General features: G+C 47.9%; 11 protein-coding genes across 11 annotated transcripts; 6 read left to right on the forward strand and 5 right to left on the reverse strand.

Moving 5' to 3' along the window:
* Positions 1–129: 129 nt before the first annotated feature.
* Positions 130–1,431, reverse strand: N7500_007537 (cation diffusion facilitator family transporter; the record flags this gene model as incomplete). Its single annotated transcript, XM_056678681.1, has 2 exons — positions 130–530; positions 597–1,431. The coding sequence occupies 2 exons, from the start codon at positions 1,429–1,431 to the stop codon at positions 130–132; spliced, it is 1,236 nt and encodes a 411-aa protein (XP_056533681.1).
* A 1,114-nt stretch (positions 1,432–2,545) lies between these two features.
* Positions 2,546–4,322, forward strand: N7500_007538 (cytochrome P450; the record flags this gene model as incomplete). Its single annotated transcript, XM_056678682.1, has 4 exons — positions 2,546–2,815; positions 2,889–3,522; positions 3,574–3,896; positions 3,948–4,322. The coding sequence occupies 4 exons, from the start codon at positions 2,546–2,548 to the stop codon at positions 4,320–4,322; spliced, it is 1,602 nt and encodes a 533-aa protein (XP_056533682.1).
* Positions 4,323–4,725: 403 nt separating this feature from the next.
* Positions 4,726–6,992, forward strand: N7500_007539 (putative C6 transcription factor; the record flags this gene model as incomplete). The annotated part of the gene is made up of 4 exons (XM_056678683.1): positions 4,726–4,832; positions 4,885–5,004; positions 5,058–5,763; positions 5,814–6,992. The coding sequence occupies 4 exons, from the start codon at positions 4,726–4,728 to the stop codon at positions 6,990–6,992; spliced, it is 2,112 nt and encodes a 703-aa protein (XP_056533683.1).
* A 1,444-nt stretch (positions 6,993–8,436) lies between these two features.
* N7500_007540 (uncharacterized protein) lies at positions 8,437–10,086 on the reverse strand (the record flags this gene model as incomplete). The annotated part of the gene is made up of 4 exons (XM_056678684.1): positions 8,437–8,868; positions 8,928–9,330; positions 9,387–9,810; positions 9,882–10,086. The coding sequence occupies 4 exons, from the start codon at positions 10,084–10,086 to the stop codon at positions 8,437–8,439; spliced, it is 1,464 nt and encodes a 487-aa protein (XP_056533684.1).
* A 579-nt stretch (positions 10,087–10,665) lies between these two features.
* N7500_007541 (DUF1445 domain protein) lies at positions 10,666–11,565 on the forward strand (the record flags this gene model as incomplete). The annotated part of the gene is made up of 3 exons (XM_056678685.1): positions 10,666–10,782; positions 10,838–11,368; positions 11,422–11,565. 3 exons carry the CDS (start codon positions 10,666–10,668, stop codon positions 11,563–11,565), a joined length of 792 nt encoding a protein of 263 aa, XP_056533685.1.
* A 67-nt stretch (positions 11,566–11,632) lies between these two features.
* Positions 11,633–13,226, reverse strand: N7500_007542 (putative xylosidase/arabinosidase; the record flags this gene model as incomplete). Its single annotated transcript, XM_056678686.1, has 3 exons — positions 11,633–12,557; positions 12,601–13,015; positions 13,067–13,226. The coding sequence occupies 3 exons, from the start codon at positions 13,224–13,226 to the stop codon at positions 11,633–11,635; spliced, it is 1,500 nt and encodes a 499-aa protein (XP_056533686.1).
* Positions 13,227–13,561: 335 nt separating this feature from the next.
* On the forward strand, positions 13,562–15,278 carry N7500_007543 (putative hexose transporter; the record flags this gene model as incomplete). The annotated part of the gene is made up of 4 exons (XM_056678687.1): positions 13,562–13,731; positions 13,783–14,188; positions 14,241–14,872; positions 14,921–15,278. 4 exons carry the CDS (start codon positions 13,562–13,564, stop codon positions 15,276–15,278), a joined length of 1,566 nt encoding a protein of 521 aa, XP_056533687.1.
* Positions 15,279–15,447: 169 nt separating this feature from the next.
* On the reverse strand, positions 15,448–17,070 carry N7500_007544 (amidohydrolase; the record flags this gene model as incomplete). Its single annotated transcript, XM_056678688.1, has 1 exon — positions 15,448–17,070. One exon carries the CDS (start codon positions 17,068–17,070, stop codon positions 15,448–15,450), a length of 1,623 nt encoding a protein of 540 aa, XP_056533688.1.
* A 1,240-nt stretch (positions 17,071–18,310) lies between these two features.
* On the forward strand, positions 18,311–19,639 carry N7500_007545 (NADH:flavin oxidoreductase/NADH oxidase; the record flags this gene model as incomplete). Its single annotated transcript, XM_056678689.1, has 1 exon — positions 18,311–19,639. One exon carries the CDS (start codon positions 18,311–18,313, stop codon positions 19,637–19,639), a length of 1,329 nt encoding a protein of 442 aa, XP_056533689.1.
* A 600-nt stretch (positions 19,640–20,239) lies between these two features.
* N7500_007546 (HNH endonuclease family protein) lies at positions 20,240–21,027 on the forward strand (the record flags this gene model as incomplete). Its single annotated transcript, XM_056678690.1, has 4 exons — positions 20,240–20,439; positions 20,493–20,664; positions 20,721–20,859; positions 20,915–21,027. The coding sequence occupies 4 exons, from the start codon at positions 20,240–20,242 to the stop codon at positions 21,025–21,027; spliced, it is 624 nt and encodes a 207-aa protein (XP_056533690.1).
* Positions 21,028–22,100: 1,073 nt separating this feature from the next.
* N7500_007547 (uncharacterized protein) lies at positions 22,101–22,751 on the reverse strand (the record flags this gene model as incomplete). Its single annotated transcript, XM_056678691.1, has 1 exon — positions 22,101–22,751. The coding sequence occupies one exon, from the start codon at positions 22,749–22,751 to the stop codon at positions 22,101–22,103; it is 651 nt and encodes a 216-aa protein (XP_056533691.1).
* Between the last annotated feature and the right edge of the window lie 6 nt (positions 22,752–22,757).

Raw genomic sequence — 22,757 nt, forward strand, 5'->3', positions numbered from 1 at the left:
TTCATATGTATAAGTAGATGAATGATTTTATATGTCATTTTTGATCAAATGTAATGCACATAATTGTAGTACTCAAAATCTACAATGTTCAGTGAAAACTGGCTTGGTGTCCTCCCACCAGACATTTCGTTACCGGTCCATCTGGTTCATATGGCTGGGCAGGTTCCACTCGTCATAGTCCAAATGCACAAAGGCACGGTCGACCGTAGGTACACTTTCGATGATGTACTGCAAACTCTCGCCAACGTCATGGCTATCCCGCAAACTGATCTTTTCGTCCACAACCAGGTCAACCTCAACGTTCAGCTTGTCACTCGCGTAGTAGGCTTTCAAGTCCTGAATCTTGTGAATGACTCGAGAGAAGCGCATGGTCATGTACAATAAAATGCTATGATCGTCGGGGGAGGCAGCTGCACCTGTCAACCTTCGGATGTATTCCGCGGCCGTCTGACCCCAGTTCCACATGATGTAGAAGGAGAGGAATAGACCACCTAAGGGGTCCAAATACCAGAGATTTGCAAAAGTGCCAACTGCCATTACCTGTTAGTTGGTGCGCTAGTAGCGAATAGGCATGAGAAAGAAGTAGCCAGGCTTACTCAGTGGGAAGATGATGCTGAAGGTGTTGAAAATTACGTCTGTCATAGCATCCTGGGCCAAGACCTGGACGCTTGGGCTAGGAATCAACCGGCACCAGATCCAGCAGAGCAGCTTAACCAAAACAGTACCACCCATCAACGCGATAGATGTCGTGGATAACTCAACAACGGTATGGTCGTCTCCAGCCAGCTGTTTCATAGATGACAGTGCTACTTGGAAAAAGGAAGTCACCATGATGACCGAGAAGATCAACACACTGATGGGCTCTAACCGTCGCCGGCTGATGGGATACCGGTTGCGATCTTGTCGGCGGATCATGATGGTGGTTATCCAGACAATCACTGTGCTGAAGAAATCCAAGACTCCATCAACCAGACCTGCCAGCATGGACATGGAACTAGTCATTGCCATGATAGCAATTTTTGAGCCCAGAAGAGCAACGTTGGCGACAAAATTGATGCGAATGGCCAGGTTGATGACGCGCTCCTCGTCATCTGGGGACATCCCACCGTGCGACTCTATATCAGGGAATGGCTCTGAGGGGCCGTCTTCTAGCCCGGGAGAGTGTATCAAGGGTGTTGTCTCACTGGGAACCCGATAAAGATTGTGCGGGGTGCGTTTGATCCTTCCGACCTTGGCGGTTCGTTCTGGCTCCTGATCTTCTGGAGAGATGATTCCGTTTCCCGCAGCATGATTGCATCCGTTGTAGTCCTCAATCAGGTTATGGGGTAGGGAAGAGTCCAGTAGTCGGTCAATATAAAGATATTGGGAGATCAGTCCATTGTTTCGTTCATGATATTTCCGACTATGTGAGGGGTCAGTGTCCTGTTTCATTGAAGCGAGTGAAGAACGAACATTGCCTTTGGAAGGTTCTTTAATGACTCGGGTGATTTGTAGTAACGTTGCCTGCGGACGGGATTAGGATGAAATTGCGTCCGGAAAGAAGAGCAAGATATACCATTCATATCGAGGATTACTGCGTCCAATTAACAGTGATCCGCGTCGAAGGAAGAGTCGCCGTTCAGATGTATCATCATCGAGATCATGCAAGGCAAGACTAGATGTGCGCGACGGTAACAGGTTCAACAAGCGTTGACCTCTCGTAGAAAGGATTTCACGCTCCGGTTCTAAGCTTGGACGCCTCGGGCGTAGAATTGGTTCAGGCGGAGGAGAGGAAAGCGGAAGAAATGGTTGGGAAGACATCAATGGGCTTTGATTGATATATCAAAGATATAGGTGGTCGGGGGAAATCCGACCCTCTCTCAGTAAGCGCCAAGAGTTGATGCCTGATATTGATTCCTTAGCAAACATACCTCCAGATACTTAGGTACCATATATCGTGGCATCTTCAGATAATAGAGAATGTAATATTTCTCAAAGTTAGCCATCGGTATTTCAGTTTTACTATCCTGAATGTTATGTTCACAACAAAGGACATAGAGTATTAGATTGATATATATCTCGAAGATACTCGGCTGCACGGGTTGAATGCAAAAAGTATAGTTCCGGGTAAAAGGTACCTTTGCTATGGGATACACATACAAACGGTACTCGAAAACATATATATATCTCGAGCATCCTATTTCATACAAATCACCATGTGGTTGATATTCATCTGTGTATCGCAGGCGTAGGGACAGGTATGAACTACATAGCTTAATTTGAGACTCTAGAAAGGTATGGGAATGGCTATTCATCTTCAGATAGATCTATTATCTTCTATATGTGTAGAACGGGAATGCTCGTTCCGCGCAAGACGGAATGAACATTCCGCCCATGCGCAGTGGAGACCATCTTCCCCGGACTGGTCAAACACGTTGCCGATGAGAAGCTGTTGCTGATTCTGTGTCAATTATGACTGGCTCAAGGGTATTATGTGTTTTCATGGCCCGACAATAGCCATGAGAGAGAGTCCACGGAAATATGCCCGCATACAGGGTTATAAGAGATGCAGTGCGCTGTCTCTCTCACAGCCATTATTGTTGATTTTTACTCTACCATGGCAGTCCAAACGGTCGCAGTCGCTGTCATCACAGTGGTTTATTTACTCATTCGCTATTTCAACCGCACAGATATCCCTAAGATCAAAGGTATCCCCGAGATCCCTGGTATACCGATCTTTGGCAACCTATTACAACTAGGAGACCAGCATGCAACAGTCACGGGAAAATGGGCAAAGAAATTCGGTCCAGTTTTTCAGGTGCGCATGGGAAACAAGGTAAGTACTTTGCTTTTGAAAGTGGGAAACTATCTACGAAGTACAGAATGTGATCCTCTAATCCCCCTCATAGCGTATCGTATTCGCCAACAGCTTTGAATCCGTCCGCCAGTTGTGGATCAAAGACTCGTCCGCTCTGATCTCCCGCCCCACATTTCACACCTTCCACAGTGTCGTCTCCAGCTCACAGGGCTTCACGATCGGAACGTCCCCATGGGATGATTCCTGCAAGCAACGCCGTAAGGCGGCGGCCACTGCGTTGAACCGACCGGCGGTACAATCCTATATGCCCATCATCGACCTCGAATCCAATTCTAGCATCAAAGAGCTGTACCGAGATAGCCAGAACGGCAAACGTGATGTGAATCCCACTGCATACTTCCAGCGATTTGCCCTCAACACCAGTTTGACTCTGAACTATGGGTTCCGTATCGAGGGTAACGTGGATGATACACTGCTGCACGAGATTGTGGATGTGGAGCGTGGCGTGTCCAACTTCCGCAGCACGTCGAATAACTGGCAGGATTACATTCCATTATTGCGGATCCTCCCCAAGATGAACAAAGAGGCTGCCGACTTCCGGGGTCGCCGTGATAAATATCTGACTTATCTGCTCGATATGCTCAAGGATCGCATCGCCAAGGGAACGGATAAGCCTTGCATCACTGGTAATATTCTGAAGGATCCCGAGGCTAAGCTGAATGATGGTAAGTCACAAAGGATCAGAATGTTGTATTGAGTACTCATCTATCAACTAGCCGAGGTGAAATCGATCTGTTTGACTATGGTGTCGGCTGGGCTGGACACTGTTCCAGGAAACCTGATTATGGGGATTGCCTACTTGGCATCAGAAGACGGCCAAAGAATTCAGAAAAAGGCCTATGATGCAATCATGGAGGTCTACCCGAATGGGGATGCTTGGGAGAAATGTTTGGTGGAGGAGAAGGTTCCCTATGTGACTGCCCTGGTCAAGGAAATCTTGCGGTTCTGGACGGTCATTCCTATCTGTCTGCCACGCGAGAGCACCAAGGATATCCAGTGGAATGGAGCCACGATCCCTGCTGGTACGACTTTCTTTATGGTAGGTTGTTCTTTCTGCGTCAAATTGGTACTTTGCTAACAAGGCCTTTAGAATGCCTGGGCTGCCGATTACGACGAAGACCACTTCAAAGATGCCGATAAATTCATCCCGGAACGTTATATGGAGTTGAATGAGGGCGCAGGAACTCCCCACTACGCATATGGAGCGGGATCACGTATGTGCGCAGGCTCACATCTTGCCAATCGCGAGCTGTTCACTGCTTTTATCCGCCTTATCACTGCTTTCCATATGCACACGGCCAGAGAGGCCGCCGACCGACCCATTTTGAATGCAATTGAGTGCAATTCAATTGCGACAGCCTTGACCACCGAGCCAAAGCCATTCAAAGTTGGCTTTACTGCGCGCGACCCTAGTAAGCTTGAGCAGTGGATTGCTGAGAGCGATGAACGCACCAAGGATCTATGAGAGATGAACATTTTGGATTTCTGAATTGCTATGTGTTGTAACTCCTCTTATTCCCCAGGCTTTTTATGTATTAAAATAGGGTTGAAATAAAGACAATGAAGTATAGATATCGATTCGGAGCTCAATCATAGTCGACCTCTCCGTAAGCTTTTACAACCCCCGAAACTTGAGTACTTATTGGAAGATATTGTAGAGATATGAAGATAATTGAAATCAGCTTATTCTCATACACGACTTCTTTAGATATGTTCATCTCTTTACATCTCTGTACCTCCGGTGCTATAGAAATCTACGGGGCTGGGGCGGAATCTCCCCGCGGACTTCTCAGACTCCACACTTTCCTTCGCATTCCCCGAATTGAAATGGATTCAAGTCGCCATTCGAACCATTAGAACCATTTGAGATGACCGATCTACAAATAAACCTTGCCACCGAGAGCTGGAATAACCCCTCGGTGGGTGACAATGATCGACCGCGGAAGAAACGCCGCAAATACATCGCTAGAGCCTGGTCAGTTTGGAAATGATAGTGTTCAAGATCCGTGTCTGACAACGGCGTGAAGCACCGAATGCAAACGTCGAAAAATCAAATGCAATGGCCAGTCACCCTGCCAGCGCTGTGGACGGCAACATATTGAGTGCATTTACGTTGAGAACATCCGAGAAAGTCCCGCGGAGCCAGAGTATGCCCACCCCAGTTCTGGTATAGTTGAACACTACTAATTCTGAGTTAAAGTAACTTCAAGCAGCTTTTTGACCAAATGAGAGCCATGCAGGACCAGATCACACAGTTGTCTGCCAGTATTCGATCAATAGCTAGCAGCGAACGTTCCCTTGGGGTTCCCGCTACCGGAACCTATCAGCTCCCTACTCAACGTTCACTCCGACGCTTATCAACAGCCAAAGAAACGTCGTTCCAAGGCCCGACGACATCTGCCTTTAGTTTTGGTCTTGCAAAATCCAGCTTGCAACAGCGCGGAATTGTGGAACGTGCCGAGGTTGGCGATGAGGGTGATATGACTCGAGAACCTTCACCGCTGGCATCGCCATCGACTCTAGATGAGGAACCTGGAGCGCGCCAGACCCTCGACCCACTTTGGGTGCTTTCTAAGGCTGAGGCACTTCGCCTCTGCCGAGTCTATGAGGAGGAAATGGGCATCATGTACCCGATTCTGGAGCTGTCGGAGATTTCGGCCCAGGTTCACCTTCTCTACGGCCCAGTGGATCGCGCACTTGGACCGGTCCGCCAACCGGAGGAACAACATGGATTGGCTCGTGAAGATGTTCATATTCTGCGTGTAGTGTTTGCGTGTGCCTTGACAGCCGAAGCCAGTGGTCGGAGCGAACAGGCCATTGCGCTTTTCGATAGTGTACGGGAAATTCAGGACAATTGTGTCTGGGGTCCGCCCGACATCAAGAACATCATATTTCTGACTCTCGTGGTTTGTCATGCCCAATTACCCATGAACGCTTGACATGCTAATTGCAGTAGTCAATGTTCTACTTTCAAATAGATGAGGAAATCTTGGCATGGCGCACCGTTGGTATCGTTGAGCGCATGTGTCTCGAGAAAGGTCTTCACCGACGGGAAACCCTGAATCAACCGGCCGTCACAGCTGTGGGGAAGGACCGCGTTCTGCGAATTTTCTGGTCTGTATACATTCTGGATATGCGTTGGAGCTTTGGGACTGGGATGCCATTTGCTCTGGAGGATACGGACATCGACCCGTGGCTGCCAGAGCCCGAAGAGAAAACGCCCTATCTGCGCGTGATGATCCGGTACAGCCGAATTGCAGCAAAGGTGTGGAAGTTTATATCGGCATTTAACAACACGAACGAAATCAAAAAAGAAGAGATGAACTATCTGGATTGGCAAGTGCTGCGTTGGGTACAGGCCATTCCAGACTCGTTGCGGCTCAATCATCCAGGTTCTGCGGAGTCTGAGACTGCCGTGGAAGGCTCACGTAGCCTGCGAAGACTGCGAGCCCTACTTTATCTTCGTGCCAACCAGCTCCGCATGCTCATACATCGTCCCGTACTCCATACTTCAGTACATGTGATGCGGTATCCTGGCGAGTCAGCGACCGTGGTGGAAATCGCCAAAGATACAATTCGCTTCATTACCCGCCTGAACGATACGTCGGATATCTATCAATTACAGCAGGTGGCGTTCAATTGGTTCCTCGTCTCGGCCCTCGCCGCATTATTTCTGGCCGTAGCCCAGGCTCCAACACAATTCAGCGGGTCGTGCAAGGAGGAATTTTACTGGGCCTTGGAGCTGGTCAAAGGAGTCTCAACACAGTCTTACATCTCCCGCCGACTATGGAGGTCTATTCGAAGCCTGCGCAAGCTTGGCCCTCAATTGGGGCTAGGTGTCCAGAAAAAGCGCCAGGACGTTGCAGCTGGAGGCGAAAGTGAATCTTTAAATGTCCAGGATTCTCCTGCATTGCCCCAATCTGCCAGCACCCAGAGCCAGACACCGCAGGATGGGGAACAAATGACAAAGGAGCTGATGGCGTGGTTTGAAGCCGTAGGCAACCTGGAGGATCAAATTATGGGGATGGGAACGGGCCCTGTACCAGATAGAGGTCATTACCAGCAGATGTCTGACGGGGGGGTTGTGTTTGATTACGGCGAAGAATTGTCGAGTGTGATGAAGGACTTTTTCTAAAAAGAATATCACCAATTTCGAGATGTCCCTAGAAGCGGGTCCGTCTCGTCCGCTCGTTCATTGTGAACTTTACTTGAAGACGAACGACGTAAGGCTAATAGCAGAAGTATTGCCTGGCCGAGGGTGAAAACCAAGCCGTCAATGATGACCCAACCGACAGCCCCGTACCAAGTCGAAAAAATGTTCCAATTGAGCCGACCATCCCACTGCTCATATGGAAATGGGAGACTCCATATCCACGTCACTGAGACTAAGGTGAAAACAATTGCTTGCAAACCCAGGCCCTGCAAACTCAGCGCATTTGGAAATGGGACTACCCAAATCGCACGAGCTTGATGACAAATACTCAAAGCGCCCAAGGCTGTGATTATTGGATAGAGCAGCAGGCAATGTATAGCGAAGTATACTGCGAACAAGAATCTGCGGGCATCGCCATCGATTGGCGAGATCGCATCGATGACAAGAGGCACGATCGAGATGAAGAGAAAGCTCATGTATGAGGCGGTCAAGAAGATTCTGTGGTCGCTATAGAACACAACTTGCGTAAACCTAAAAAGAAGACCATTAGAGCCCACAGTGATCTGAATACAGTACGGAGCGGTCTTACAATGTCAGGAAGAGGATTGTCACCACAGCACAGTGGCACAAGCTAAACCGGTCACCGACAGTTGGAGGACAGTGCAGAAAGATAGTGCCATCAGGCTCGTTCTCAGTAATGATGAGGTATACATAGATGGTGAGCTGTTCAGTTGCTGATATCAAGTTCCACAAGATATAACATGGAGAGAGTCCAGCTGTAGTCTTTGTCGCTTGGATACGCAATATTTGGGGAAGAAATGAACCGACGGTGAGAACTAGCAGGATACTGCTGGAAGTCAGTACAGATTTCCCTAGGACTGTATCAAAGTATGCGTACATGCGACACCATAGAGGTGGTTCGGGAAGTGACATTACTGTATATTGTGACTCTGTGATGATACTGTGACGAAAGACGGTCTATATAGAAGTCGGCTTTATGGCAGAAATTAGCACACCACGTTCGTATCAGACTTGAGGTTGAAGAGTTGGAAAGGAAAGGGGGAAGAACAGACGGACAATGCCAAGAGATTGTGACCTTAGAAGCCGCTAGTAACACACGCGATGTAACATCTCGCTCTGGACGAAGTTCATCCTCGATCCAATTGATAGAGTCTGGGAAAAAGTGTCATGTACTTACTAGTTAGTCCGTACTATATATTATATACATGTTTTCATAACGACCATATAGTACCTTAGGCACTGGTACTGCCATTGTAGGCTGAGTCTAGGTATAAGATGCATACATTCTCGAATCCTTCTTGAAATTCCGATAGCCTGCATTGATCGCATGGTTTCTCGATATTATTGCATAAGACTCTGACATGCTGTCTCCCGTGGCGCTGCGAAATGACCTTACAAATATGACCTAGTAGATATACTTGAATTCCAGCTCTCCATCACCGGTCTGGACCCGTCGAGTGTCTTCCTTTTCACCACTGATAATTTGCTCCTTCACCTTGTTTTCCCGCCGTAAGTAGAGACCATATCCAACCACCGTGGCTTGCGCTACCACAAGGGATCCCAGAGAGAAGGAGTTACCCAGCACATAAGGTGAGGTGCGATAGACCTGACCGGCAACGATACCGGCACAATTGCCGATTGTCTGCTGGAGACCAATCGCGAGGGCGCGACGGTATTGTGGGGCGACATTCACATTCAGCCAGGCGACGTTGAGACCAACGGATGTGTAGGTGGTGATGCCGATGAGGAAAGTGGCAAAGTATTTGACGGCGGTATTGTCTACGGCGAGAAGTATAATGTAACCGACCAATCCGAACATGTTCGCTCCGAATATGTACTGCAGTATTGAAAGGTCAGAGAGGAACGGCGTGGAGACTGCAAGGGGGCTATACGCACCGATGCAAATGTGGAATATCGGTCTGAGCACCAAGCAATGATGACAAAGATCAAGGCAGCCCAGACATAGACTGGGACAGTCAAGACGTTGCTCATCAAGGAATCGTAGCCCATGCCACGCAGGATAGTGGGAAGGAAAGTGCTGAACCCATACAAGAGGATATCCTGGCAGAACTGAACGACGCTACTGAACATCAACTTGGGATCCCTCACTGCGATGCGCATCTCTTCCCAGCTAAATTCTTCACTTCCCATATACTTGCGACGCTGTTCATTGCGTACTCGCATCATCCATTTCTCCTCTTCGGTGAGGAAGTAGGCTTCGGCCGGGTTATTTGGAAGACCGAACCAGATGAGAGCGGCACAGATGATGCTGAACAGGCCCTCAATGATATAGACCCATCTGAAAGAATCGTAAGCATTGACCTTTGTAGTGAAATAGAAGAAAAAAAATCTCACCTCCATCCTGCTTTGCCACCAATTCCGTCCATCTGCAAGAGGCCATAAGCCAAGAGACCTCCTACAGCCCCCGCGATGGCAGCACAACTCATCAGGTAAGAAACACGCTTTGCTTGCTCCTCTCGACGATAGACCGTGGTCAGGTAGAGATTGAGACAAGGGAACAGACCTGCTTCACAAGCACCCAAAATAAGACGGGTCGCGTAGAGAGAACCCACCGACTGGATAAATCCAGTGAAGATAGTGGTTAGGGACCAAACAATGCAGAGTCCCGTCAAGATATTGCGAGGGGTCAACTTCTTCATCATGACCGCCCATGGTGCTTCAAAAAGAACATATGTGACGTAGAAAATGGAGACAGCGGTTGAGAATTGGTCTGGTGAAGCATGGATGTCTTCGGGCATATTGGCAACCTTGACATTTCCTGAGTCACTGTTAACTTGTGGTGTTCTTTTTTTCTTTCCCTTTTTTTCCCATGGAAGATATCAAACTCACCGATACTCGATCTATCCAGGAAACAGGTGAGGTAGGTCAACATGATAATAGGCACAAAAGCGGTATCCAATTTGGCGAGGAGCTTTGCCTCTTTCTTTGGATCCAAGACTACATCCGAAGCCTCGCCGTCGATGGCACATGCTTCTTCGGTCTCCTTTTTCAGGGAGTCCTTGAGCTCCAAGGGGGTAACGGTCTTGTGCGACATGACTGCGATGAGGTTACAAGATCGTCATGATCAGAAATAAGGCCAGGATTCAAAGAATATATCATACACGTGTTGAGTGGATCATAGTGAAATTGGACTCCTATCTTCGGCCGATATCAGCCAAGACCAGTCCACTGAGGTGGGGAGATATCGGGCCGATGGCGGTGATAAGAGACGAAAGATGAAAAGTCGAGGGGCCAAGATAGGTAAAAGGGTAACAATGGGCCAATAAGGAAGGTGATTAATAGGAACTAATTTGCCACTTGTGCAAGCCACGATGATCCGAACTGATCCTAACTATAAGAGGAAAGTCAATAGACGGCTATTGAAGGGGGTGGAAAGGGTGTTGATAGGCATACAAGCAAAGCCCTCGAGGTCGTGGGGTTTTCCCCAACCTTTTTCCCCAGACCATCGGTATGTGGATCCCGAAAAAAAAAGGTGATAACCGAGGATATTGTAGTCAGAATATGATAATATCATATTAATATGGACGTGATTAATATGGATGGCGAGATTGGACTCCGTTGACAAATTCTCCCAAATCTGGTCAATCTGGTCAATCTGATCAATCTGGTCAATATGGTCAGCATGGTCAATATGAACAATACTGCCCAAGAGGCACGACTGCGCTGTCGCCAAAATCAACTCACCAATACCGCGGGTGTTGCACCGGGATACTTACAAGCAAACCTTCTGGTACTTCCATCAAAATATGCTGCAGATTTCCATGATTTGTGTCTGCGCAATCCAGTCCCCCTGTCCCCTACTGGGGATGACCGCTGTTCCGGGGGACCCAAATTTCGTTCGACCGGCAGAGTGTATTCGGTCCGAAGATTTTGATCTTCGGACAGACTTCCCCAAGTATCGAGTATATTCAGCCGGAAAATGCATTGAGAGTCGTCGTGACTTGTTGGATGTATGGACCAAGGATCATGTGGGCTTTTTGATTGGGTGCTCGTTCTCATTTGAAGATGCCCTGACAGCGGCAGGGTTGCCACCCCGTCACCAAAAGACTGGTACAATAGTTGCAATGTACCGATCAAACATTCCGTTATTACCCGCCGGGATATTTACCGGTGGTCACTTTATTGTATCCATGAGACCGTATCGCTCGGAGCACATCGAGAGAGTGAGGGAGATCACTCGTGCCTATTTGTCGACGCATGGAGAGCCTGTCGCTTGGGGATGGGATGGTGCCAAGCAACTGGGAATTCTTGATGTGACAAAGCCAGACTTTGGGGAAGCGCAAACATTTGAGGAGGGTGAAGTTCCTGTGTTCTGGGTAAGAATTCTACATACGCATATCACATGATCACCATCTGATTCATCTTACAGGCTTGTGGAGTGACACCTCAAATTGCAGTCGAGGCAGCAAGTGATAAAATTGAAGGCCTGGTCTTTGCCCATGAACCTGGCCACATGCTAGTCACTGATTGGACAGCAGAAGATTTGCAGAAACTCAAGCCGGGAAGTATTTAGAGGAAAGCATTTAGATACTCAAGTCTCGCAACATCTAGATTCTGAGATTCTTATTTCAAGGCTAGTGCTAAGCTTTGGCTTCGTGACTTTGCACCGCATCAACTTCAAAGTCTCTGAATTCCACTGCGATACCATCCCCAATGGCAAAAATCCCAATAACTGGACCAGTGAAGTCGTGATCTGTCAGGAGTGCGGTGTCAAGTGTGGCCAAGTCATGCCAGGCTGCTTCATCGACGCGGAAGGAGAACTGCAAAGATGTCTCCGTGTAGTCGATTTTGAAAGATACGAGATCTTGGAGTTCCACATTTTCGATTTCCCTTTGAGAAAATGACTTGGCCTGATTGATTCCGTTGAAGACGACTTGCTGCGAATGAAAGTCGTATTCAATGATCAAAAATCGGTGTTCGTCCTTATAGAGACCTAACCCTGCTCGGACTGAGGTGGAATGCTGTGGCTTGTACACAGTGACTGTGGCAGTGCCTTCAAGTCTTCGTTGTCGCTGGCCCACAAAAGTAGTTGACTCATCCGCGCTGGTCATTTCTACCAGGTCGGACTTTAATGTAATGCGGTTGTCTTGCATATGGTATCGATCCAATCTTGCGTCTCTCAGATAGACCCAAGAGGCAGCAAGCGGGTCTTGACCTTCAGGCTTGAAATTTGCTTCCAGATTCCCATCGCATGTTATCGGCTTGATGGTCGGCCACCCGTTGCAAGGCCAATCAACCGATGTTAAGAATGTCTCCCTTCCCATGATTGATCGCCCCTTCTTCTTGCGAACACCTATCATGACGACCCACCATTGCCCGTCTTGATCTTGGAAAAGATCACCGTGTCCAGTGTTTTGGACATATTGAGCGGTGCCGCTAGCTGTGTACAACGGATTCATCTCATAGGACTCATACGGACCCCATATATTCCTTGATCGCGCCATGCTCAACATGTGGTATTCAAACGTTTCCCCCTTCAGCACATAGAAGGTAGTACCAGCCATCCTTTTTATATATGTGTGGGCCCTCTGTATATCCTTTCTTCCACCCCGTCCAGATGAGAGTGGGTTCCGCAATCATCGCCCCCGATGTAATGTCGATTTCGCTGTTGTAGATCTCAAACTCGGGTCCTACTTTGCAGAGTTGGACGTACACCCGGCCATCGTCGTCAAATAGCAGCGATGGGTCAATGCCAGGAAATTCGAAGACGATTGGGTCCGACCAACATCCAGAGCGAATATCAGTTGTGTGAATGAGGAACTGTTCACTACGTTCATCGCCCAGTACATTGGAAGCACCGTGGATGACATTAGTACAGATGATGTAGGTGATGCCATTGTGATGCCGAATTGTTGGGGCGTACAGGCCGCCAGTTGCGACCAGTTCTGTGCCATCGTCCAACAGGCCAACAAATGTGGTGGCTCGGGACAAAGACAGTTGAGATGGTCTATTTATGGCATTTCCTATGGTCTGTCAGCTTTCAACTAGATCTTATTCAATAGAGAGACTCTAACCAATATGTTTCCATGAGATCAAGTCAGTCGACATATAAATGGGCAACCCAGGATAGAGATGGAAGCTCGAGTTCACCAGATAGAATGTGCCATTGACCAAGCAGATAGACGCATCGGGAGAAAATCCTGGAATAATTGGGTTATGATAAACAGCCACCATGTTGAGTATTTCTGGGATTGTTTGAGAGAACGGAACTTGCTCGCATCGACTGAATTTATGTGGCGTCAGGATTTAGCCTGTTGAGACACGGCCTAACACCCACGAACACCACCCCGCATTTGATGTTCCTATTAGCCTGAAATATGAAAGAGAAGTGATTCGGTGAATTTGTTTTTCGAGGGTGTTTGAAATAAAGGGACTCCCTATTGGGCCGGTTATATTGGACCAAGCTACTATGGGATGAGCTATACATGTGAAGTATTGGTCTATATATATGTTGTGGAGCCCTCCTAGAAACAAATGACTTTGATATTGACTTGGACCTCAAAACAAACATGGATGCAGCGTATGAGACGGTAAAACCCCCTAAAGGTCATTTCTTCCTCGCAGGGCGAGTATTCCCTCGCGTGAAATGGTGGAAACGGCGCAATATGCGAGTCTTGTACTTCTACATTTTGATTCTAATTGCGACCAACACGGCCAATGGATTTGACAATTCCATGATGTGAGTGCCCGGTTATCCCGATTGTTTATTTCTCATTCTCATTGAGATAAGGAATGGATTACAGGCTTTGTCCTACTGGCAGGACTATTTTGACCACCCCAAAGGTCCAACACTGGGGTTGTTCAACTGCGTTATGAGTGTGGGTGCGCTGGCCGGTCTAGTGATTTTGCCTTATATGCTTGATCATCTGGGCCGCAGGCTTTGCTTGGTTTTTGGTTCTTTCTTTATGTTGCTTGGGGTGGCTCTGCAGTCAGGCTCTACCAATTTCTCCATGTTTGTCGGCGCGCGATTTATTCTGGGATTTGGAGACATCATCGTCATTTGCACTGCGCCGCTGCTCATTACAGAAATTGCACCAGCTCAAGACAGGGCAATTCTGGTCACTATATCTGGCGCTACCTACCACTCGGGGGCTTTCATTGCGGCATGGACGACATACGGAACGCTGAAAATCAAAGTAAGTGATCGAGATCAAGACCAGCAGGCCTGTAATAATAACTATACCACAGAGTGATTGGTCTTGGAGAGCACCAAGCTTAATTCAAGGAATATTCACATTGGCTATGCTGGCAGTTGTGTGGTGGATCCCGGAGAGTCCGCGCTATTATGTCTCCAAAGATCAACCAGAGAAAGCCCTGAAATTGCTGGCTTACTATCATGCCGAGGGAGTTGAGAGTGATGAGGTTGTTCAGCTGGAGTTCACCGAAATCACTACTGCGATTGCAATGGAGAAGAACGCAGAGCATTCGAGCTCTTATATCGACTTTTTGCGAACTCCTGGTAATCGCAAAAGACTCCTCATAATTGTCTCTTTTGGATTTTTTGCCCAATGGTCAGGCAATGGCTTGGTATCATACTATTTGAACCTCATCATGGATAGCATCGGGATCAAAGACCCCAATCAGCAATTGCTGATTAACGGCGCCTTGACTTCTTATAGCCTCGCTACAAACCTCTTCTTCAGCTTCTTTGTCGACAAATGGGGCCGGAGACCAATCATGCTCATCAGTTCGGCGGGAATGATGGTTGCTTTTGTGGTATGGACAGTCCTATCAGCAAAGTATTCTGACCATGCGAGTCCATCACTTGGATCTGGAGTTCTGGGGATGATTTTCATTTACTACCTATTCTACAATCTAAAGTAAGTTAATCCCCTAAACAGCCTGTTATCATGACTGATATAGTTAAGGTCCGGTTTGATCGCAAGTTATACCACAGAGATTCTTCCATACTCTATGCGTGCCAAAGGATATACCATCATGGAGTTTGCCATGTATATTGCGCTATTCTTTAACCAGTATGTTAATCCCATCGCGCTTGAGAATATAAAATGGCGTTACTACATATTCTACTGCTGTTTCTTGGCGGTGGAAGTGATGGTCATCTATTTCTTCTACGTGGAGACGCGCTATATGCCTCTTGAAGAGATAACAAAAGTTTTTGATGGAGACGACATTGCGACAGCTACAAATCTCGAGATGGAAAAGATCGGAGAGAATGGAAAAGGGATGAGCACCTCAATTCATATCGAGGACGCAAGTGCTTGAGTGCAAGGCAGGTTAGGAAACAAAGAGTGAGATAGCGTGTGCGATCTGACTGTGTGGTGGATGCAGAGTAGCTTGAAGCAGCAAGCTTTGGATCATTTGAGAAATGGAATTCTTTCATTGTTTCCTAAGTGCATTTCTATCGCGCTTGTTCAAAAGGGCAGCTCTTAAATCATGAGCCGTCCGTCTCTTCATCGAAAACCTTCTTTCCCTTATACCAAGTTTGGCATACTCGAGCTTCGAGAAGAGATTCTGCAGCCCAAACCATATCCAGCACAACAAAATTGGCAGTGTATCCGGGACGCAGACTCCCTGTCCAGGAATCTGAAAAAGACGCATATGCCGCTTGCACAGTAGCTGCTGAGACAGCGGTTGCGAGCGACACAGCAAACTCAAGATTGACGGTTTCCTGCGAGGAAGGGTCGATAGACGACCGCCGAGTAGTAGCGACGTAAATATTGGACAGTGCGTGGTGTTCGGCCGTGGGGGCATCTGTCCCAAAAGTCATATGAGCACCACTATCGAGGAACTCTTGGTAGGCGAAGGCTCGCTTGCAGCGGTGAACCCCAAGCATCTCTGGCCATGCGCCGAATGTGGCTGGGTCTAGGTGAACAGGCTGAACGGAAGCCACGATTCCGAGTTGACCAAGCCTTCTCGCGTCTTCGGGGGTTGTTATCTCTAAATGCTCAATCCGATGACGATATGCTGGTAAGTCCTGAACTGAAGATAGACAGTCAATAGCTTGCTGTATTGTTCGATCTCCAATTGCATGAATTGCGCACTGTAGGCCAGCATCAGTAGCACGGCGAATAGCTGTGGTAAGGGCATCAGCAGGCCAGATCGGATCGACAATGTTGGGAAATCCGCCATAAGGTTGGTGTAATCCCGCAGTGCATCCATCTACGGTTCCGTCGCAGATCAACTTGATGCCGTTGATGCAAAACTCTGGGGAGGTGTTGCGGTTGAAGCTTTGTTGAATTGCAATGGCGCGATCAATCTGAGTGTAGATATCGGCGTCGCATTCTGAGTATGGCACCAGCCAGTGTGCTGCCACATGCATTGGTATCTCACCACGTTGGGCTCTGTATACATTCAATGCCGCCCATTCACTCTCTCCCATTGCCATATCCACGAGTCCAGTATACCCAGCTCTTCGATGAGCATCGATGGCAGCATCGATCGCGGCCAGCTTGCTTTCCATGGACGTGACCTGGTCCAAAAACGGCCAGACGATGTCGAACTGCGCCGCCTCCTCAATTAAACCCGAAGGAAGACCACTGTGGCAGCGATGAATCTTTCCTCCTGCAGGATCGGGCTTAGAGTGAGCTTCGAGCTCTCTGAGGGCCGCATTATTGCACCATGTTGAGTGAAGGTCCAGTGCCTCAATGTAAATAGGCCGCGGATCTAGGTCGTCCAAGTCTGTTGCAAGAGCCTGACCATCCGTCACCGACTGAACCCAGCCCCGACACAAAATCCGAGGATCTGATGGGTGAGTAGCTGCATAGGAAATGATGGTATTTTGGATATCTGCGAGGCTCTTGCAAGGTAGAAGATCGAGCTTCTGCAACGACATGCCGAAGTTGAGGATGTGAACATGGCTATCAATAAATCCCGGAAGAACCATTCGATTCTTTAGATCCACCTTAAATGCTGTCGCTTGAGCCTGAACGACCGCTTCGTCATTCTCCCAGCCAACGTGCGCGACACGGTCATCCTCGACTACCAGCGTGGAGACAAAACAACCCGACGAGTCAGGACAGAGAATGCGGCCATTAGTAAATACTGTTGTTACCATTCTGATATGATGAGAAGAGAGGCAAAGTCAGAAAGCTCGGTTGAGTTGAAGGCGAGGGAGATATCAAAGTTGAAGGTGAGGCTGGGGTTCAGCTAATGGGGAAAAGGTACGATGGCGATTGGCTGTCTTGATAATCAGATGAAGAAATGGTGTAACGCCAAGACGAGGTAAACAACTTGGAGTGAAGATTGATTAAGCATATCTCTTTCTTACTCTCAGTTATTGTTTTTACTTGATGGAATGTTTTGTATGGCTTTGTTGATTTATATAGAAACCGAGACATCCTGTTACTTCGTGTTGCGACATGTCTTTGAAGACAAACACTTACGTATGTTTTTATACATTAAAATAGGGACTTAGAGCACTAAGGCCGGTTTCATGCCTGGTTAACAATAGAATGAAGCTTTCAGGACAAAATCATATCGACTTTCGTTGAATTGGCAGGGATGCCTAGCAGATGTAGTGTACCGAGAATGAAAATAACCTTATAGGCTGATAGCTTTCCACTCACGGCTCCCTTATTGTAGTTCTGTAATACTCCTAAGAACTATTCCCTAACAGCCAGGCCCTGGTGCTCGAGTCTCTCTTGCACAGCCAAGTCGCAAGGTTGTTGAGGAAAGCAAGGATCACCCAGTAAAGGCAAGTATAATTATTCATACGGTAATCTCATATATCCTGAAAATTGTATAGATGTGCCTGTTAGACGTCCTTGATCATACAGGTCCCTATGGTTGTGGCCACTTTTGGATTCTCGACTTTGACCAATGTTTTGTGGCTCAATGTCTAGGGGGATTTTCTGGTTGTATTCATCCATTGAAGAAAAGCATTGCTCCTCATTCCAAAGAATGGCGCAAATATGTCAACTACATTCGGCCAGGGTATGCTAGGATTCCTTACTATTGCGAAGGATGTCGGGGTGGAGACTGTAGATGGGAAGGTCCTTATTAAAGTTCCTATATACTGGCTGCCGGATTGTAACAGCCTGAGAGACCTGTCAAACAGATCCCAATGGAGATCTCAGCTGCATACTGCGTACTCCGTACACCATATCTGCATATCTGACTGTTGTCAATCAACGGTGGAATTTCCGAGGTGTTCGGCATTGTCTCCGATGTCGAGAGCGAATTTGTCAGCGGATTATTCCAGTGGGGGAAGATCTATATATAGAAAGATGGGCATTCTTGTCTTGTTTATTTGATTGCATCTCTGTATTTCTGCTGTAAATCAATTGCCAGAAAAAATGGGAGATACTAATTTTCGTTCCCCTGCCATTAAAAAGGCAGAAGCTCTGCCCTATTTCACACCCGCCAACAATGCCGGTCAAGCTATAAACCTGCAACCCAACACCCCGACGCTGTTCCGCCCATTGCGGATTCGAGATGTCACGCTCAAGAACCGTGTGATCGTGGCACCCATGTGCACATACTCCGCCGAGTCAGACCCAACTTCTCCGGCGGTAGGGGCGCTCACGGACTTTCACATCGCGCACCTCGGCCATTTAGCCACAAAGGGCGTCGGTCTGATCCTCATTGAAGCCACATCAGTTCAGCCCAATGGTCGGATCTCACCAAACGACTCTGGCCTGTGGCAGGCTGGAACAGACTCCGAACAGTTCAAAGGACTCCGCCGCGTGGTAAATTTTGCTCATAGTCAAGGGGCCAAAATTGGCATCCAGCTTGCTCACGCCGGCCGGAAAGCGAGCACGGTCTCGCCTTGGCTCGCATCCCAGGCAAATCAACGGGGGATAAAAGCCGATGAAAGTGTTGGTGGTTGGCCATCAAATGTGGTTGGCCCTTCTGGTGGGGAAGAGCAAATTTGGGCACCTGGCGATCAATACTGGACCCCTCGCGAGCTTGAAATCACCGAGGTAGAGGAACTTGTTCGGGCCTTTGCACGAAGTGCAGAACTTGCGGTACAAGCAGGAGTGGATGTAATTGAGATCCACGGTGCTCATGGATACCTACTTCATCAATTCCTCAGCCCCGTTACCAATCGACGAAGCGACAAATATGGTGGCAGTTTTGAGAACCGAACTCGGGTCTTACGCGAAGTGGCCGCTGCAATCCGTGCTGTCATTCCAAATGGAATGCCCCTATTTCTTCGCATCAGTGCCACAGATTGGCTCGAAAACCAACCTATCGCAGCCGGAACTGGAAGCTGGGATATGCCATCCTCGATCCGACTTGCCAAAATGTTACCAGACCTAGGGATCGACTTTTTGGATGTAAGCTCAGGGGGTAATCACAAAAGCCAACGCATTGAACCGCATACAAACTATCAGGTTGACCTCGCTGGTCAGATTCGTCAAGAGATTCACGCAGTCAACCATGCGACGCTTGTGGGAGCTGTTGGCTTTATCACCGAGGCCGAGTCCGCTCGAGATATTGTTCAGGGCGCAGAAGAAGAGGCACAGGCGACCGCGGCAATCCTCTCTGGCCCAAGGCCTCAGGCTGATGCGGTGTTAATGGCCCGACAATTTTTGCGCGAGCCCGAATGGGTGCTCACAGCGGCCAAGAAACTGGATGTGGAGATATCTCTCCCATTGCAGTTTGCCCGAGGCTTGCTGTAAATACGACATATACACGGAGTATATCATAGATTAATGTCCCTCATTGTAACCCTTTGATTTCCCTGTCTCCAGTCATAGTCCAGATAGTCGCACAATGTAGCCATACTCTGCATCGCAAGGCCGAGAAAGGGGGAAGATCTTCGGCGATCATTTCCATATTGAAATTCACCGTCACCATTCACGGCAGCTTTGTGTTTCAACTTCGTCCCCTGGAGCTCTCGTCCGGCCCTTGTCCGGCCCAGGTGACTTGTCGTATATGAACATGGGACGAATGGTGCATATGGTTATCAACACCAACTCCCGCACTTCCCGCGTTGTCCAGTTACATGCCAATGATTGATCAACGTGCAACGCCAAGCACCGGGCCAAGACTCGGGAGCCGATGTTACAATGCATTTGAAGATGGATCGGTGTTAGATTAGCATTGTTTATGCATAGAGTGGGCTTTTTTGGCTTGACTCGATAGGTAAAGCCGTATAAAGTGTGCAATTCCAACTTCTTCAGATTGCCCTTAATTCTACATTCTCGACAGGTCTGAAGATATTTCAGTTGAAATTTCGAGGTGAATCAGGAAAATATCCTCATTCGCCAAAGAAAATCATGGGGTTCTCCCGCACAGCGTTGGTTCTAGCCTTTGCCTTCCAGCCTCTCCTAGGCGGAGCGTTGCCTGCCCCATCACCTCCTGGAATTCCGTCCACCTCTACTGCCACTAGTCAGCTGGCAGGGTTGACCGTCGCTGCACAGGGATCCCAGGATGGATATGATCGTGACAAGTTTCCGCATTGGATTACCATCAGCGGGTGAGTAGACGAAAGAACTGTCAATCTGGAATGTTGTCTAAGATTGTCGGCAGAAAATGTAATACACGTGAAACAGTCCTGAAACGGGATGGAACCGACGTGGTCCAAAGCTCCAGTTGCGCTGCTACCAGTGGAACCTGGGTTTCTCCGTATGATGGCGAGACCTGGACAGCTTCCAGTGACGTCGACATTGATCACGTTGTCCCGCTATCGAACGCATGGAAGGTAAGCTCGAATTATCTGACAACATTAAGGGTTGAGGTATTAATGAATATTGGCAGTCGGGGGCATCCAGTTGGACCACAGAACAACGTCAAGCCCTTGCTAATGACCTCGAGAATCCACAACTCCTGGCAGTCACGGACAATGTGAACTCCTCAAAGGGAGACAAAGGCCCTGAATCGTGGAAGCCACCCCTGGGTATGTCCTCTGCCGTATGTGTTGTCTGGTCTATAGCTTGCTGACTTAGAAACAGCTTCATATTACTGCACGTATGCCAAAATGTGGATCAAGGTGAAATCAGTCTATGATCTTACGATCACTTCAGATGAGAAGGCTGCTCTTGTTGAGATGCTGGATACTTGTTGAAATGTCGATTCCAATTTCTTGAAGCTTTTCATCGGTTTAGCTGGATCTTGAGCAATTCTTTAGTGGCAAGAAATGTGTGACAGGACACGAAAGAATAAATAACAAGTTGAAAGAAGCCCCAAATTTGTGAGAGATCTATTGCATTCATTCAATATGACTTCAAATTAAATTTGTGATGCCATTTTATAATTGATCTCTCACTGGAATCTCGATGTTGCCAGGCGCAGAATAAATTCCAAGAATTGGTGGGAAAAAAGCGCAAAGACAGTGCTTTCTATCCTCGATAACTTGAAAATAATGCACGCCTCATCATGAGCCTCAAGTCACCGACAATATTGTTTTGACCTCGAGTCTCGACCGAGAGGACTGTAAGGGTATTCAAAGCGGAGTCACCTTCGGCCAAATAACTACCAACGCTGATCCTTCGTCTGACAGCCATCGAAAATGTTTGGGGTAAGCGCGAGGATTTAGTATTTTGGGAAAAGAATCATCGCTCCGTGGGACAGCGCAATGTTGTCGGTGCCAGATTCCCATTGTTCGTCACTTGAATGTATGAGAAACTGGACCACAATTGTGCTTTCTGTATTCTCTTGACTCCATCAGAATTTTTGTTGTGCCAATTCCATCTATTTTCTTCTTCGATGGCAGAGACCTTGGCCGATGCAGCCCGTGGGTTAGGGAGCACTTAGTACAAAGCGAAGACAGCCCGCATAGCCCCGACCTTCGTGCTCAGTCACAACCTTGTGATTATTAGACAAGAAAACATGCCTCCCAGGAGGTATATTGAGTGATATATCATATTCTGATGGTCAATAGGTTGTTAGATTACAAATACACCCATAGATCTAACTACCTATTTTATAACTGATATTGACATTCTCATTTGAGAATATGATACCAATACAATGTGATTTCAATGCACCTGTTACGGATTGATGCTTATCCTGATCTAATCACCAGATTCAATTCAATTATTAACTCCCGTGCCGGTCTGATACCATCGTATCTCAACATACATGGTGCCGTGACAATTCTCACCATCACGAAAGGGACATATTGATGGCTTTCTATCGTCACAGGACCCACTGATAGCTTAGAACTGGGATTTCAAAGACAGGAGCCGTACATGTAGCGTTGTAGAAGTCGTCGTAGGTGCAGCTCAGCTCGAAGTCTGTGCTGCCATAGTAGGTGATGCTGCTTCCATTTTCGCACTTCATTGCATGCCCACGACCCAGAGTATAATCCATATGCCCCGTTGAACTTTCCAGGTTGGTGGTCCCGTAGAAAGCAACAATGCGCCCAGCACCGCGATCGGCATAACCGCAGTTACTCTCACCATGGCCCATGTCATGAATGCGGTACCCAATGTATTCATCGTGGCAAGTTAGGCCATCCTCGAACTCGATATCCAGTGTTTCCAACGGGCCATAGCCCCATGGCTCATAGCTTGGCATTCCAGTCCAGCACACGTTGACCATAGTCCCATTGCACGTCGCGGGATCGGGCTCACACCACCCATGCCCGCATAGACACCCTCTGGCATTGATATCTGCTTGGTTGTGGATGCAATCCAGACTGTGAGAGCCGTTGTACCATTGAAAGTTGTTGACTTGCCACGTGGGAATCGGACATCCATCGGGCGGAGTGATAGAGCGTGGTTGAAGCTGGGAGGCCGACGTGCATGATGAAAGTGCAAGAAGACTGAGAAGGGCAAGGGTTGCCATTTTGCA

Source organism: Penicillium coprophilum, assembly GCF_028826855.1.
Source record: "Penicillium coprophilum strain IBT 35676 chromosome Unknown utg000004l_segment0_segment0, whole genome shotgun sequence".
Lineage (NCBI taxonomy): Eukaryota > Fungi > Ascomycota > Eurotiomycetes > Eurotiales > Aspergillaceae > Penicillium > Penicillium coprophilum.